At 38.7% G+C, this 16,927-nt stretch overlaps 1 protein-coding gene across 12 annotated transcripts in view; it reads left to right on the top strand.

The window, feature by feature from the left end:
• MPP7 (MAGUK p55 scaffold protein 7) overlaps positions 1–16,927 on the top strand; it is a 338,962-nt gene that overhangs the window by 207,341 nt on the left and 114,694 nt on the right. For all 12 annotated transcript variants that reach the window (XR_012667271.1, XM_075125943.1, XM_075125948.1 and 9 more), the window contains one exon: positions 6,252–6,332. Coding sequence is in view for 9 of the 12 variants with exons in the window: in XM_075125943.1 (XP_074982044.1) it covers positions 6,252–6,332 (81 nt within the window). In the remaining 3 variants the exon portion in view is untranslated. The remainder of the gene's footprint in view (positions 1–6,251; positions 6,333–16,927) is intronic.

The following is a 16,927-nucleotide window of genomic DNA, read 5'->3' as shown; positions in this document are numbered from 1 at the left end:
GAATTTTGCACACACCTGTATAAACTATGACTGAATCTGAGGAAGGATGGAGAGAGAAATGTTTTATTAAACTGTGGTTTAAGTGAAATCCATTAGTCTTTGTTGTAATTGGTGATTTCAGGGTTTTTTTTTTCTTTTGATAAACACAATATGTTTTAGGATTAATTTCAAACATGGAGGCCTTGAATCTTGATGCATTTCATAAATCTTCTTTGAATGCTTAGTTATTGTTTCTATATAATGCCCATACATTTTAAATAAGCTATTTGTTTATCTGGCATGAAACTATTGACATATTTAGGGTTACAACATATCTTACAAAATCAAGAATATCACTATGTTTGAAACATTCATGAAAAAGCCCATTTATGAGAATTTAATCATGTTTCAGTAAGAGGATATAAACATCCTGTGATGTATCAAATATAATAAAAAATTTAAGGTGGCATCAGAGGTTTATATTAACAATGTTTTATTTGAAGTAACTGCATTTAGGCAAATAATTATTTTGCAACCTAGAAAGGTCATAAAAATGTACTTCCAAAATTCTGTTCATTAACCTCTTGTCACACAGCGTAAACCAAGTTAGAGTTTGAGTGCCTTATCTTTTGAGTGCACAACTTAAAACACTTGAAATGGTCCTGATTTCAAAAGTTCTGAGCACCTGCTCTCTGAATATCGGGTCCCTTTAAGATGTCTCTTGGAGTGCCTTATTTCTTGGTGCCCAAACTAATCTCTGCTCAGTTCTGAAAATTTAGACCATTGATCTTTACTACACTAAATATGTAATAAAAAATTAATAGCATATGTTCTACAAGAAGTGTATGCATTAGAGATGTGAATCTGTGATTTCTGCGTAATGGTAATTTTTAAGATTTGACTTTGGTTGATACCTGGGGTTTCTAGTACTTTTGTCATTCTTTTTGTGTAATTTGAAGAGTTCACATTATGGGCCCATTCCTGTAAAGTGTGGAGTTCTACTGAATTCAAGCTAAGCACTTCTTAGAACCCAGTTTTGTGTGTGTGTGAATATGTTATCAGTACATTTTTATGGGATTGTAAATTAACTTGTACACAACATATTCTGTATAACTTTAAAATACATGGAATTGGGGGATTAGAGTTGCATTAAATGTTTGGCACTCTTGTTGACAGCTAATAAGCCTTCAAGGATTTAAGAGCATGTTAGTGGTATAACAGGTTTCAGAGTAACAGCCGTGTTAGTCTGTATTCGCAAAAAGAAAAGGAGTACTTGTGGCACCTTAGAGACTAACCAATTTATTTGAGCATGAGCTTTCGTGAGCTACAGCTCACTTCATCGGATGCATACTGTGGAAACTGCAGAAGACATTATATACACAGAGACCATGAAACAATACCTCCTCCCACCCCACTCTCCTGCTCGTAATAGCTTATCTAAAGTGATCACTCTCCTTACAATGTGTATGATAATCAAGTTGTGCTGGAAATGGCCTCTGTGTATATAATGGTCTCTGTGTATATAATGTCTTCTGCAGTTTCCACAGTATGCATCCAATGAAGTGAGCTGTAGCTCACGAAAGCTTATGGTCAAATAAATTGGTTAGTCTCTAAGGTGCCATAAGTATTCCTTTTCTTTTTTAGTGATATAACAGAGACAAGGTAGGTGAGGTAATATCTTCTATTGGACCAACTTCTGTTGGTGAGTGAGACAAGCTTTTGAGCTACACAGGTCTTCTTCAGGTCTGGGAAAGGTACTAAAAGCATCACAGCTAAATATATGATTGAACAGATAGTTTAACATAAGTAGTTAGGACATATTCTAAGGTAGAGGTGAGCAAACTTTTTGGCCTGAGGGCCATATCAGGTTTCCGAAATTGTATGGAGGGCCGGTTAGGGGAGGCTGTGCTTCTTGCTCCCTGATGGTGCCCATGGGACTTCTGCCCCCATTCAACCCCCCCATTCCCTGCCCTCTGACCACCCCGACTCCACACCTCCACCCCCTGACCACCACCTCAAACTCCCCTGCCCTCTATCCAACCCCCCCTGCCCCCTTACCGTGCTGCCTGGAGCACTGGTGACTGGCAGCACTAGAGCTGCGCCGCCCAGATCACCAGGACAGGCAGCCGTGCTGCCCAGAGCATTGCGCCGGCAGCGCAGTGAGCTGAGGCTGCGGGGGAGGGGGAATAGTAGGGGAGGGGCCGGGGGCTAGCCTCCCCGGCTGGGAGCTCAGGGGCCGGGCAGGAGGCTCCCGTGGGCCGGATGTGGCCTGCGGGCCGTAGTTTGCCCACCTCTGTTCTTAGGGATCATTCAAGATGAAGTGGTCTGTTTAAAGAGTTGTCACTTTGGATGGGCTAGCACCAGCAGGAGAGTGAATTTGTGTGGGGGGGTGGAGGGTGAGAAAACCTGGATTTGTGCTGGAAATGGCCCACCTGTTGATCACTTTAGATAAGCTATTACCAGCAGGACAGTGGGGTGAGAGGAGGTATTGTTTCATATTCTCTGTGTGTATATAAAGTCTGCTGCAGTCTCCACGGTATACATCTGATGAAGTGAGCTGTAGCTCACGAAAGCTCATGCTCAAATAAATTGGTTAGTCTCTAAGGTGCCACAAGTACTCCTTTTCTTTTTGCGAATACAGACTAACACGGCTGTTCCTCTGAAACCTGTTAATACCCCTGTGACCATAGGACAAAAAGAGGGGGTTAGTGGGTTACAGATCATTGTAATAAGCCATAAATGCAGTGTTTTTATTAAGATCATGATTTTTAATGTCTAGCAAAGTTAAGAATTTAAGTGTCCAGGCTCATCTTTTGATAGTGTTGTTCAGATTTCCTTTGAGGATGAGGACAGATAGGTCAGATATAGAATGATCGTTTTGTGAAAAGTGTTCACCTGCAGGTGTTTTTCATATCACTCTATATCTGACCTATCCATCTTCATTCTCAAAGGAATCCTGCATAACACTTTCAAAAGACAAGCCTGGGAGCTTAAATCCTTGCCTAGCTAGACACTAAAAATCATGGTCTTAATAAAAACATTGCATTTATGACTCATTACAACAATCTGTAACCCACAACCCCTCACCATCCCCCTTTTAAATTTTGTCCTATGGCTTGAGGGGTGTTAATGGGGTCTCTTCAGTTTGAATGGTCCCTTAGAATATATGCTACCTGTTCAATCTTCTAGTTAGCTGTGATACTCTGAGTACCTTTCCCAGACCTGAAGAAGAGCTCTGTGTACCTTAAAATCTTGTCTCGTTCACTAACAGAAATTGGTTCAATAAAATACATTACCTCACCCACCTTGTCTCTCTAATATTGTGGGACTGACATGGCTACAACAACAATGCATATTAGCAATTTAACAGATGTTGTTTTTCAACAGATTTTGAATGAATGGTTCTTTTCCTGCTGCTATTAACTGTTTTATAGTTAGAAAAACAAAGAAATATTCTTATTAATAAGAAATGCCATATTTCCTGCGTGTTATAAAACCAAAACATGGAACAGTGCTCCCAAAAATACTAAGTGTTTTTATGAGTTTGTTTTTACGCTTATGATTGGTACTAAGGCTTTTGATAGTAATTATGAAGGAAGCAGTTGCAACCAGGCTTCAAATCTAAACATTTTCATGCATACCCCAATTTCTTATAAGGTGAAGTTATTATGCCAGAGGCCTGTCCACACCTTATCACAAAGCCAAGGTGTTCAGACTATACTATGTGGTTAACATAAAATCAAAAACTACAGAAAATATATTATTATAATGCAAATGCTCACTCAGAAACCAGATCATTTAAAAACTGTTATTTGAATCAGTACTGTGCTGATGTAAAGGCTTTCACAACTTTCTCTCTAAACCCACAAATGTCTTCACCCCAGAATCCCCTCTCTGTCCTACCTCTGTTCTGGCATGGCCTCTCCTCTTTCACGATCTCTGGCTCTGGTTTGCTTTTTCTTAGGATTGCTTCATATTCCCCTCTCTGTAGTCGTTGTCCTCTATAAAATTAGGTGAAGAATGTACTAGGTAAGATGCAACAATTCCCTTAAAAGGGAGAATTTCAGAAGAGGATCTCTGAGACTTGTGTTCCTGCAATCCTCCATGTGTTCAGGTGATCAGTCATTGCAACAACACATACCCAAAGTACACTGCACAGGTCACACCAGAAATAACCCCTTACATTAAAAAAAACTCTACAAAATAACGTACTACTTCCAAAAATGTAGCAACAGCTGTGGTGCCTTTTATATGCATACCAGCAAACATTCTCTTCAGTTTCTGTTTCCCTATAGGCAACACCAGAGTTACTGTAGATGCTTTACATTTTTATGGCAATAGTATTTCCTTCTGAAGACTTTAGTCGAGAACAAGATTTTTTTTTTGCTTTTTCAACTATTCAGAGCTTTTTTTTTCAAGTTTATAAGTTTTTTTTGTTTTTTGTTTTTTTAAAAAAGCCTTTAAAATTGTCATGGTTTTTCTGTTTCCTCCTTGCTATGGAATACAACTGTTCTGAAGCTTGTATATTCACACCTGTGCATAGTCCATTATCTTGGAGGATCAGCTCTGCTATAGTTTACCATTTGTGTGTAACACAATTTAAAGGGAAAAAAACTGATTTGAACCTGTTCATAATCTTACTCATTAAGGAATGTGTCTTTGTCAGTGAAGCTGCCATTGGTAGACTTTAATCAATAGTAATGAGCAGTATGAAGCCAAAGCAAGAGAGTACAAAGGGAACCTGCAGTGCTTAACTGCCACAGAAGACACTAGGAGCTAGTATCTTCACAGATCATGTTCAGCTTCTTAAAACTAACTGAAAAACCATAGTACACTAGACCTGTCATTAGTTTGCATTGTTGCTTGGTTTTATGTGCCTGAAAACACTTCAGTCTGCTGACCATTAAGCTGATTTCCCGTTGTAAACGCCTATAGTATTAATATATGAATATAATAATAATAATACCTAGCTCTTATATGGCAAAGTACTTTATTGCTGTTTATGATCAACTTTTGTCTGTGTCGGTCAGAGTTAAACAGTTATTAGAATGTATATGGTGAACTTTCTTGTCAATTTTATTAATCCTAAATCTGAATTGTAAGGATAATGGAAAATATATGGAAATTATTCTTATTAGCTGTTTTTATATTTTTAATGTTTAGGATTTTATAATTGTATGATGGAGATATATATTGGATAAAAGTTACATTATTCATTTAGCAACTTTTGAAAATCTTTTAGTTTGATTTCTGTGAACTGAAAGTAATTTTAACTTTAGTATTTAGATAAATAAAATTACTCGCTGCAAATAACCATTTTTCTTTGAGACATTTTTATAGTATTTATTTAACATTAAAAAGTGATTATATGAAATCGTTTTGGATGAGGTACTGTGTAAAACTTCATAATTCTAGACCAGATTTCAGTGATGTAAAATGTGTTTTGGCTTTCCCCTGCCCTGGAAAAATAGCTGACATCTGAAATCCTATAGTAGTAAAAATATGCATCTTAAATCCAAATTAGTTAAGAATTTAGTGATGATAAAAACTCAAACATGAGGAAAGTAGCTCTGGAATTAAATGTTAGACTGTTGATCTATTGTTCACCAAATCACAACGTTGTAATATTACCAAACATAAATTACTGATCTTGTTGTTAGGACATATTCTGTAGATTTTGCATGCTTGAATAGCTGGTGACCTGTTGTAGGCCATAGTATGATTAACCTGCTTTACATTTTAACAAGCTACTTGCCATGTATGGGTAAACATAATAAAAGGTTCAGACTGCTTGCTCTGTAGGGGCATTTTGCTTCTCTTCACCAGCCCTAAACAGCAGAGCTACTGTGGGTTTTTGGAAGCAGTGTGGATTTCACCACCTCATTCAGAAGCTGTTTTTTATAGACAGTGTCAAAGTTTGATCCAGTCGTTTTTACAAGCAGTTCTTTGTCTGCATGCAAAGGACCATTCACTTAAATGAAGTGCTGGGATTTGCTCTCATTGCTATAAATCAGAATGCGATCTGGCTGCACTGTTGCCAGATATGATTACTTGAGTTAAACTGAGCTGAAAAGCCTGGCTTAAATCTGGTCCACCGAGGGCCAGAAAAGAAGCGCAATGATTGATAGTCTGTTTTTCTTCATGCTGGCTTCTGTTTGAACACACTGGAAAGTAATAACCTTGAACAGGATAGATTCTCAGTTGTCACTGAGGCACTGGGTAAAACAATGCTCTTACTAATGTTCTTTGTGTCAATTCAATCTCCCTCACAGCTGGCTGAGGAGCTGCAGAGCAAGCCACTGAACACTGAGATCGGAGAGCTGTTGAAACTACTGTCAAAACCTAATATCAAGGTGAGGATGTGTTACACCTGCAAATCACACGCATACCCATTTTCTAAGGCTCCAGAAGGTTTTGTCTGTTTCAGTCAACTTTTTCAAATACTAGGAAGGAGGGACTCAGGATTAATACTGCAAGAAAGGCAGTTAGTATTACCAGTAGATTGTAATTGTTACTGACATTCACAAAAGAATTTCAGTGGAGCGGTATTAGTTATTTACAACAGCTGCTTAAAAAAAAAGGTGTTTAAGAAATTAAACTTGCACAATAATTTTTTTTTCAAATGTCTTTTAGTAAATGTATACATACTGTTATGACTTAACTATAATTTCTTTTTTAATTGATGACTGGTACAGAATACATGAATTAAAGTGAAAAGTGTGAGTAATGTGTATATACATAAAGAGTAGGATTTTATACCTCAGATGATGCATGTAGTTAATGTAGTTCTCAAAAACCATCCAAAATTCTCCCAGTTATCCTACAAAACCTCATAGGATTCCATAAAATGCCCTACATCAGGGATTCATCACTTTTCAGCTGACAGTAATATATGTATGCTATAATCAAATTTAACCCATATTAGCAGCTTCTTTTGTTTGTTTTTCACTAGGGATGGGATGAAAAAATAAGTTAAACAGGTATACACTAGTCACTAATGTATATGTTCCTGTGTCTGGGTTAATGACTGTTTAGACAATAGCCATTTTGGTGGTGAAGGAGCAGAAGTAGCTCCATATAGTGGAGTTACCTCTTTATAGTCCCTCCGTTGCTCAGTTTTATGCAATGGCAGTAGTTCAACAGTCAAGGTACTGTAGTACCTATTAACTGTTATAAGACTGAAGGCATAAAGCAATGACGCTTTCTATTCTCAAGGTCTTGCTGTGCACATATGATTTTTGTTGTTGTCCCACACCTGTGTTGCACGGTGATAGCCTGCTTTTGGTCCGAGGTGATAGACAATACCTAAACTTTCTTAGCATGTTTCACTCAGCCTGCCATTCAAAAAAATGCCAGTTCCTCATTATCCACACCTATATGTTACTGGATATTTTCATGTGGCGGTAGACCGTGCATATTTTTCAACATTGAGGCCTTAATGGAATGAGTCTAAAGGCTGTTCTCTGGTCCCAATTGTATTGTTTTAAGAAACTAAATCACCACCTTTCATAAGGAGTTATAAAGGTGTAACCTATTATTTCAATTTTCAGAGTAACAGCCGTGTTAGTTTATATTCGCAAAAAGAAAAGGAGTACTTGTGGCACCTTAGAGACTAACCAATTTATTTGAGCATAAGCTTTCGTGAGCTACAGCTCACTTCATCGGATGCATACTGTGGAAACTGCAGAAGACATTATATACACAGAGACCATGAAACAATACCTCCTCCCACCCCACTCTCCTGCTGGTAATAGCTTATCTAAAATGATCACTCTCCTTACAAAGTGTATGATAATCAAGTTGGGCCATTTCCAGCACAAATCCAGGTTTTCTCACCCTCCGCCCCCCCATACACAAACTCACTCTCCTGCTGGTAATAGCCCATCCAAAGTGACCACTCTCTTTACAATGTGTATGATAATCAAGGTGGGCCATTTCCAGCACAAATCCAGGTTTTCTAACCCCCCCACCCCCCCTTTTTCAAAAACCACACACACAAACTCACTCTCCTGCTGGTAATAGCTTATCCAAAGTGACCACTCTCCTTACAATGTCTATGAAAATCAAGGTGGGCCATTTCCAGCACAAATCCAGGTTTTCTCACCCCCCACCCCCATACACACACAAACTCACTCTCCTGCTGGTAATAGTTCATCCAAAGTGACCACTCTCCCTACAATGTGCATGATAATCAAGGCGGGCCAGGTTGTTTGTCCTGCTGCAGTGGCTAGGTCAAGTATGGAGGCTAATGAGACTGCTAAAGCTTGGCGGCAAGAGTGAGGTGATAACCCTGTCCTTGTGGTGTAGCATCTGGAGGGGGAACAAAGAGCCACACTCTTTTAGCATGGGTTACAGTGGTTGTCTACTCTGATAACTTTGGTCCGCTCTACACAAATTCAGCTTGTTTTCTTTGATGTGTTACTGGTTCTTGATTGGGACCTCTAGGTGCTACCCCAATACAGATAAGTTTGGTAAAATTTATTGAATTTTTGTCAGCATGTTCACTCATTAAACAGTGACTGCTCGTATTCTCCAGAAGACCATTGATGAAAACTGTCTTTCCCATTCAATGATGTACACTTATGCAATTATCTTGTTCCTCTTGCTGAGTTGTTACTAGAGTTAAGTGGCTTACTATATACCCATGTAATGGTTGAGTTATCATTCTGAACTTGGCACCTTTTGTGTGTTTGGATAGGACATAACTGACAGGATTCAGTTGTTCCTGCATTTGTCTTACAACAGGGATTTCTGGCTTTCTGTTCCAAACCCTTTCCTCCCAGAATGCAATGTCTATGCAGTGTGGTTCCTGTGGTGCTGTCATTGACCCTCTTGCCTTTTTATTTTACCTTCCAGGTAGGGGCTCTGCAGAATGACTCCTAAGTCTTAGCATGCTCCTTCACAATTATATTTGCCCTATGCGGCATCCCATTCTCCTCGTGAATATGCTAGCATTACATATTGATTACATGCACCCATCCCAGTACTTAGTATCTCATTAGTCTTAGGGCCTCTGTTTTTTAGTTTTAACTAGCTAAACTCATTGTGACAATCTTAATGGGATTTCTGGGAGAAAAACATATGTTCCCATGTATAACCTGTTGCCTGTTACTGCACTAGTATGAATCTAACAGCCACATTAACATAGCTGAATATCCTTTTTGGCTACAGGAGAATGGAATGGCTGGACAGACTGTAACAGACTCTTTGTGTAACCCTGCTGGGCAATCCTGAGAAGACAGAAATATATAAGACAGAAAACTCCTCACCTCCCTGCATGGCTGATCTTGCTAGACCTTGGGCATGGGCATGAGTGGAGAGAAGGGACTTTGTGCCTGATACTCTTGCAACACACCTATCCCTGGGCAGGTGGCTAGTGAGGGGAGGGAAGAACCTTGATCTCTCCCCCTGACATATTAGCCAAGAAAGAATATGATATATTCAATAATGGGCTCTGGATTAATTATTTCCTTTCATCCTTTGCCCCTCTGCACCCCGCTCCCCCTGCTGGGCAAAGGGGGAAGCAGGGAGGGAGCTCTGATTCCTTATAGTCCTAATTCTTCCCTACTCCTTGGACTGTGCAACTATGTGTTGTCCTTATGCAGTTTATTAAGCAGTGTCTAGCCCTACTGAATTATTGCATACAGAATTGATATTGACTCCTGAAAAGTGGAGGGGTGTTTTGTGGGGGGGTTTTTTTGCGGGGAAGAAGGGTTTGTCTGGGGGAAAATGTTCTATAGAGCAGTTTCCAAACAGTTAAAATCTCCTGGGATAACTGAATATTTTTTCAGTCATGAAAATTGTTCACAACTTGGTTTATATGGTAACTGGAGGTTATTGTTCTGTTGGGGGATCTTCCTCTCCTGACCCAGGTTATAACTGCGATTGTACGTGGGGCCAGATGGAGTATTTCTTGTTGTCTTCCATCCCTGCTTTAATCTCTTCACTGCTCTGCTGCATTACACCAAGATCATGATCCCACCCGCTTTGTTGTGAAGAGTGTCAGACACAGGACAATGAATGTAAGACCAGTGGCACCCAGGCTGTACAGGATTAATTAGCAATAAGGTCTAGAGGTTTTTAGCAACTGTGTTAATTTGGTGAACACAATAAAACATTATGAAGTTAACTTTTACTGATAAGATGTCTGAGTATGTGTACTTCTTATCTGTTGGTTTTGTAAAGCACTGACAAGTTCATGTTATCCCAGTGTTGTTTCCCATTCACAGAGGAATGTCCTGAAGCAAGAAATAACTTCCACAAGAGACATTTAATTAGTTGGAATTGCGACGTTTAAAATGTAATTCAAACTTATCCCAAGGATATTCTTTTGCAAAGAATAGATTTTAAATTAAAGGGACTTTGCTAATATTTTAAAAATGTCACATAATATTCTACCACACCTACCCCAGAATTCCTCTTCCTATACTGTAATTAAATGCACTTGAAATGGAGGCATTTATCTCCTCCAGTTAAAACAGAACACTGAAACAGATGAAAGTGTTTGACTCCAGGAAGAAATCAAGTGGTTTTCTTCATCTGTGCATAAGATATCTGAGAGTGGATTAGGACCAAGCATTACAGTTTGAGGAAAGACCGTGTGCTTGTTCGGTCATACAGATTTAAAATACAGCTGCAGAATCCTATGAATGTGAACCATGCAAACAGCTAGTGTTGTTATATTTGCAGTATTGGATATTGAGTTATGATTTAAACACTGCATCATTACTGATACCTAAAGCATAAACAAATATTTTCATACTTTATAACTTATTCTCACTTTTTCAGCCTGTTCATCACAAATTTATAACATAGACTGATAGTCTTGCCTCACTCCTCAGACATAATCTAATGTTAAAATGTGTAGTGAGGTGTACGACTTCTGTAACTTCTTTGTACAAATATTGACTTAATATAGCTTATCCCTCTGTAGGTCAATAGGTTCAAAAGGTCAATTTAACATTAGTGTTTTTGTTTACAGTTTGATATCTGGCACCCTAATAGTGATCACCATTGGCTAGATTATTCACCAACATGAGTAAGTTTTACACAATCTAACTCTGTGAAAAAGGACATTCACATAGAAGAAGATCAGGGTTGGAAGGGACCTCAGGAGGTCATCTAGTCCAACCCGCTGCTCAAAGCAGGGCCAATCCCCAATTTTTCTCCCAGATCCCTAAATGGCCCCCTCAAGGATTGAACTCACAACCCTGGGTTTAGCAGGCCAATGCTCAAACCACTGAGCATTATTTGTGGTATTGGCACAATGGGAACTTAAAGTTGCAGGGTTTGTATTTTGTGTACTTAATAGATTATGTAACCTTGTTTCCCGTAATGATATAACAGTAGTGTAATTAACACAAGCCACACCCCAATGGCTTACATTATGTGACACATTGTAGTGTGGTATGGAGATTAAATGTAGTAGGAGAGCTCTGAGTTAATATTTATTTGTGTACATATACGATAGTTATAGGCAACCGTCGATCCACCGGATCATGCTGTACACGTAAAGGTCTAGTCAGGTGCCCGATGAATCAGTTTATAGCTGACAAGCCCAGTTAGGGAGCAACACAGCTTGTTACAAATTTCATAGATCCATGTACTGTCTGAGTTGAAGTCCAAGATTATAGCACGCTGCTTTCTTCTTTCTCGCATTGCTTCTATCCTCTGAATTAAAGCTGCTTCGTGTTGAGCTGCACCCAGTGCCAGATACTCCCTCCAGATTGAACGGGATTCTGCGCGCACCCCTCCCAGTTTTCTACATTGATGTTGAATGACTTAATATCATTTTTGCACACGTCATGGTTCTGTCATAAAGGGAACCCCGCTTTCTAGAGCCACCTCACATCACCCTGAACAAAATATTCTTGGGGATACAATCTCTTCCCATTCTCCTGACGTGACCAAGCCACTGCAACCTCCTTTTCTTGATAATAGTTTTTAAGTGTCAGTCCTGCATGCTCCAGCACCTCTGTGTTTCATATTTTGTCTTCCCACTTTTTCAGGCATCTCATATGGAAACTGTTCAGTCTCCTGACAAGCCTATATATATTTATATAAATATATAATAGTTAACTATAGGATATAATGTACTATGTTTCTTTAAGCTATGCAGCTTAGTTTTGTGGTACTGTTTGTGTACAAAGAAAAGGAGTACTTGTGGCACCTTAGAGACAAACAGATTTATTTGTTAGTCTCTAAGGTGCCACAAGTACTCCTTTTCTTTTTGCGAATACAGACTAACACGGCTGCTACTCTGAAACCTGTTTGTATATACTGTATAAATTTGTTTACTCAGTGTCAGTCAACAAAACCTGTATCATAGAGTCCTGGAAAGTGAGAACCTTATCTGTGTTCCCCAGCTGTCTGTTTTTAGTGTGTATTACAACAGCAGTGTTCAGAGAGCATATCCTGGGACTCTGTTACTGTCTTAACAAAACAGATCTCCTACTAAATTGCCTTCTGAAATTTTAATACACTGAGACGGCTACCTTGTGCATCTTTTTCAAAACAACCAGCCAGAAGTAGTAGTTTAATGCATTTTAAAAGGCGTTATTCAGCAAAGTATTGTTACCTTTCAGTTAAACAGAATATAGAACTATTGCATCTTGGCAACTTCTTCAACTATTCTGGGCCCTTGTTTAGCCATCACAAATCAAAGAAACCCAAAACCTGCTGCTATAACAAAAAGCCTCCTGAGAACATATCCAGTCTCCTGTCCCTGATTATTTCTGGGCTTTTTTATCATTGGATTTTATATTTTATCTCTTCAAGAAGTTTGTTAATAAAAATGAAGCTGGCCCTTTAAATTAGTTTGTATATTGCCTACCCCGAATTAGTTAATATCCTCAGCTGCTATCCTCCATCATTTTCATCATAAATTTTTGCTCATATATAGAGCCCTGAGTGGATACAAAATTTGTACCTGCATCCGTCTGCGATACGCAAAAATGGTCCGCAGATCTAAAGCAGATCTCTGCAGATTTGCAGGACTCTACTCATATGGCGTGACTTTTTCAGAGTTTTCTTATTCCTGGGATAAAGCTGTAAATTATATATTTGTAGCTCTGTTTGCAGCTGACCTTGCTTCTTCAGTAAGATAATAGATTAATGAATAATTTGTACTTTCAAGACTCTTATTTTACATTGCAACTCTGCTGCTGGATAGACATATAAACTGTGATGATAGGGTACTGTGCATACTTGAGTGAAACCTATGCAGTTACCTCTTCATCAGACCTGTGATTTAAAAAAAAGCACAAAAAAGAGCTTTCGTCGAGAGTAACCACAGATTCCCAATAAGGTCTCAATACTGCATATAAGTAATGAACTAAAGGTGTGTATTATTTCTCAAACTATACCAGATTGACACTTTGGATTCTTTCCAGATGAGTCATACATGGTGGGTTTTTTCCTACTTCTGGGAACAGACACACTGTTTACATATAACCACAAGACCCAGGAACACATCTCTGGAATCACTTTCTCAATGGAGGGTATCCTTCAAGAATGTCACTTCAACTCTTAACAGAATTTCCTTTTCATATCAACATCAAAATATGCAGACCTTCATTTTACAGAGAGCCTGTATACATCCTAAAAGGTCCAGGTAAAATTAATTGTTCGCTAAAGTGTTCCTGTTTTAGATAATTGTCTATATTTTCAGAGCGACACTCTATTCACAGATTCTAGTGAACGAGTGAAACAGAAATAGCCTCAGTGTTAGACACTGCATTTCCTATCTCCTGCCCTTGTGTTGCTCAGGAATGGTTTTTATTCCATACGTTTTTTGTTTTGTTTTAAATAAAACTTTTCCAAAGCTCAGTAGTCAATTATAAATTATTATTTGGGCCACAAAAACAGTTGTACACTGATGGTTGGAACCTTCTCCTTCTACAGTCCTTTTTTGGCTTCAGCTGTGTGATGGGGTATTCACCCCACACTTGCCCTGAAAGGGTTAATATAGATTGAGAAGGGGACTAATTAACCCAACAGGCACAGTTGAGGGGAATCCGGTGGCTAAGTAATCCCCTGCCTCGGGCTGAGTTTATGTGGTGTTTAGATGTTGCTTGTAATTATTAGAATTGGGAGCACTGGGTGTTGGGAGTCTGAAAGGAAGGACGGGGGAGAAGTTGAGAGGCTGGGAGAGAGCTACAGAGGGTGCAGAACCAGCTTGGTAAAGAGATTTCCACTTTGAAAATAAAGTCCTGTTGAAGCTTGTTAGTACCTTGCCTGGTTGTTACAACAGTTTATAAAGACAGGACATTGGCAGCAATGGGGACTGCTGGAAAATAGGCTGCAGTTACTCCCTGGAAGGAAGGAGCTGAGGCTGGTGAACCCAGGGAAGCGGGGAGAGCTAGAAGGTAAGGAAAGGCAGCAAGGTCTAAAAGGGAACAGACCTTGGCTGCTGACTAGAGGGTGTCTCAGCTGGAATCCAGAGTAAAGGGCAGGCTTGGGTTCCCCTGCCAAACACAGAGGAAGTGTCCCCAACAGGCAGTGAATGAGAAGGCTGCCTAAGACTGAGGAAGAAAGTCTTTGATGCCCTGGAAGGGGAAAAAGCATAGAGCAATCTGGCTGGAGGACCAAGTCACAAAGAGGAGGCTGCAGTACCCAGGGCAAGAGAGGTGCTGCAGAGAGAGAGAGAGATAGAGGACGGGGAGGGAGAGATCATAAGGAAAAGCACTGGATCTGGCAGAGGGCTATTCCCCAGAATGACCAGGAGGAAGCGCCACCTGTAACGAGGGAGTACCCCCCATGACAAGCTGGTACAGAAGAAGCTTCCGATAGATGATTGTGCATTTAAATGACTCAATAAATCAGATCTTTTCCATGACTCATGGATTGTTTTAATTGTCAGGCTTCATTTGAAATGCAGAATATTTACAAAGTGCTCTCTAAATAGAGGATGTTCCTGCTTCTGTCTGTTCTCTCTTTCCTTATCTATCTTGAAGGTGAAATATCTTTCTCTTTACTGAAGGCTACAGCATGTTGAAATTTGAGTGAAAATCCATCTAAGTGTACACAGATTTGTCTCTGGTTTTGTGACATAGATACTCCATAGTATTCTGTTCTCTAAGTATGATTGTAAATAATAGTTCATGCCTACTGGCTTGTGTAATAGTTCATGTGAAAGAGATGGTTCTCTGTATTATGTAATGTGTGCATATGTGTGTGTGGTTTTTGTGTGAAAAAGCTATGTTTTACAAAAAATATACCTTGTTACAAACAAACAAAATTCAGTGTCTTACAAAAGCAGTGAAAGATAAAGCTGAATATTATTATAACCTGGAAATCCCAAATGACATTTTAAAGGTTTCAATTTCTATTCCAGTTTTAACTGGAAAACACACTCCATGATTAAAAACTCTCCATTCCTTCTTTAACAAGCTGACAAAGCTGTGTTCTGTTTGATACACAGCCATGGTACATGAGTACAATTTTTCTTAATTTTTAAAATCTTAAATTCTAAAAACCAAAGCAATAAAGCATAGGAATTAATATTTCAGGCAGCTAAATTTTGTTACTCTGGCTCCAGGCCAGAAGGATTGTTCTGTCACAAAAAGAATGCCATGCCAGATTTAATCCATTTTTTTCCTGGGTTTTGATTCACTTTGAAATGCAGATTGTTATAGATGACAGAGGATTCAAATTTTACTTTTATTTAACACTGGGATTTTAATAACAGCAGTTGCATGCCTAATTTCCTACATATCACACGGTTGAATTTACCTCTTCAAATTAATTCCTGTCAGAGTAAGTTTAGTGTGTTTTGATTTGTGTATAATAAGTATTGTATTTATTGCCTGTGGGCGAGCCACCAGTTGGAGTCATATTAAAAAATCTAAGCCACTGTGCTGAAAATTATTTTTAAAAATGTTGATATCTCTTCTGCTTTGGAGAAGCATGGACTTTTTTCTGACCACTTAACAATGCCTGTGAGCTTTCTGTCTGCGTGTAGTGGAATTCTTTACCTACTGTTTGTTTGGGTATATTAAAAGGATTGCCAACCCCTAGTATGAAGTGCAAAAGAAGTACATATCACGAGCACAAGGCACAACTGTGAATGACTGAATGTATCAAGGTACAAGAGAATCTAAACTATGTGGAGTACTTCAGAAACTGTACCTGTAGCTGTACTGAGAACAAGCACTGGACATACTTATAAGTATTTTTCTTGGCTACTCTTTTATTACATTAGAGTGAATAGAATTTTGGGAGTAATATTAAGATTATTTAGATTGAAGAGAGAACCACTCTTACATGACTGGAAATACCTTCAAATTAACTTGTCCATAGACAATCTTTACTGAAAAATGCTGTTCAGAAAAGAGAGAGAATCTAGAAATTTTGACGTTATTTATGATTTTTAAATTGGTTTAAAACAGAAAACTGAGAAGGAGCATCTGGTACTCAATCACTGGTTTAGAGTACAAAGCCATAAATGAGATGTGTGCTTCCTATTTCATTATTTTCAATAGACTTAAAATGGATTTTAATTATTCAGACCTTTTATTTAACAAAATGCTAACAATATGCACGTTTAATGCACTTTTCATCACCTTTGTGTACTTCAGCTTTATTCATACTATCACCGTTTATGATCTTGAACTAGACAATACAAATACTTACACACACCGTGAAACGTGAGCAAGTTCAGTGCTTTTAGTTTAACTATTTCTTGCATATTGGTACCTGAGTTTTTAAAACATATTTTTTAGGTATTTTTAATGGATCTTTACAAGTTACTCTGCATTTTCTTGGTGGTCTAGTGATATTGGTGGGAAGTTGGTAAATTGTGTACCCTATTAAATGATGAGTTTGCTGCCATGATCACAGCCGTTTGCTGCTTACTTGGCTCCTATGGAGGCCTAGTGGGTTATTCTGATAAGAGTGCCTATTGCTTTGAATGATTTATTGAAGCTTTTATCAAAAGAGCATTTTAAGG

The sequence above is a fragment of the Caretta caretta genome, chromosome 2 (assembly GCF_965140235.1).
Source record: "Caretta caretta isolate rCarCar2 chromosome 2, rCarCar1.hap1, whole genome shotgun sequence".
NCBI lineage: Eukaryota > Metazoa > Chordata > Testudines > Cheloniidae > Caretta > Caretta caretta.
Note: the sequence above shows the minus strand (reverse complement) of the source record. Positions and strands in the feature narration are given on the sequence as shown.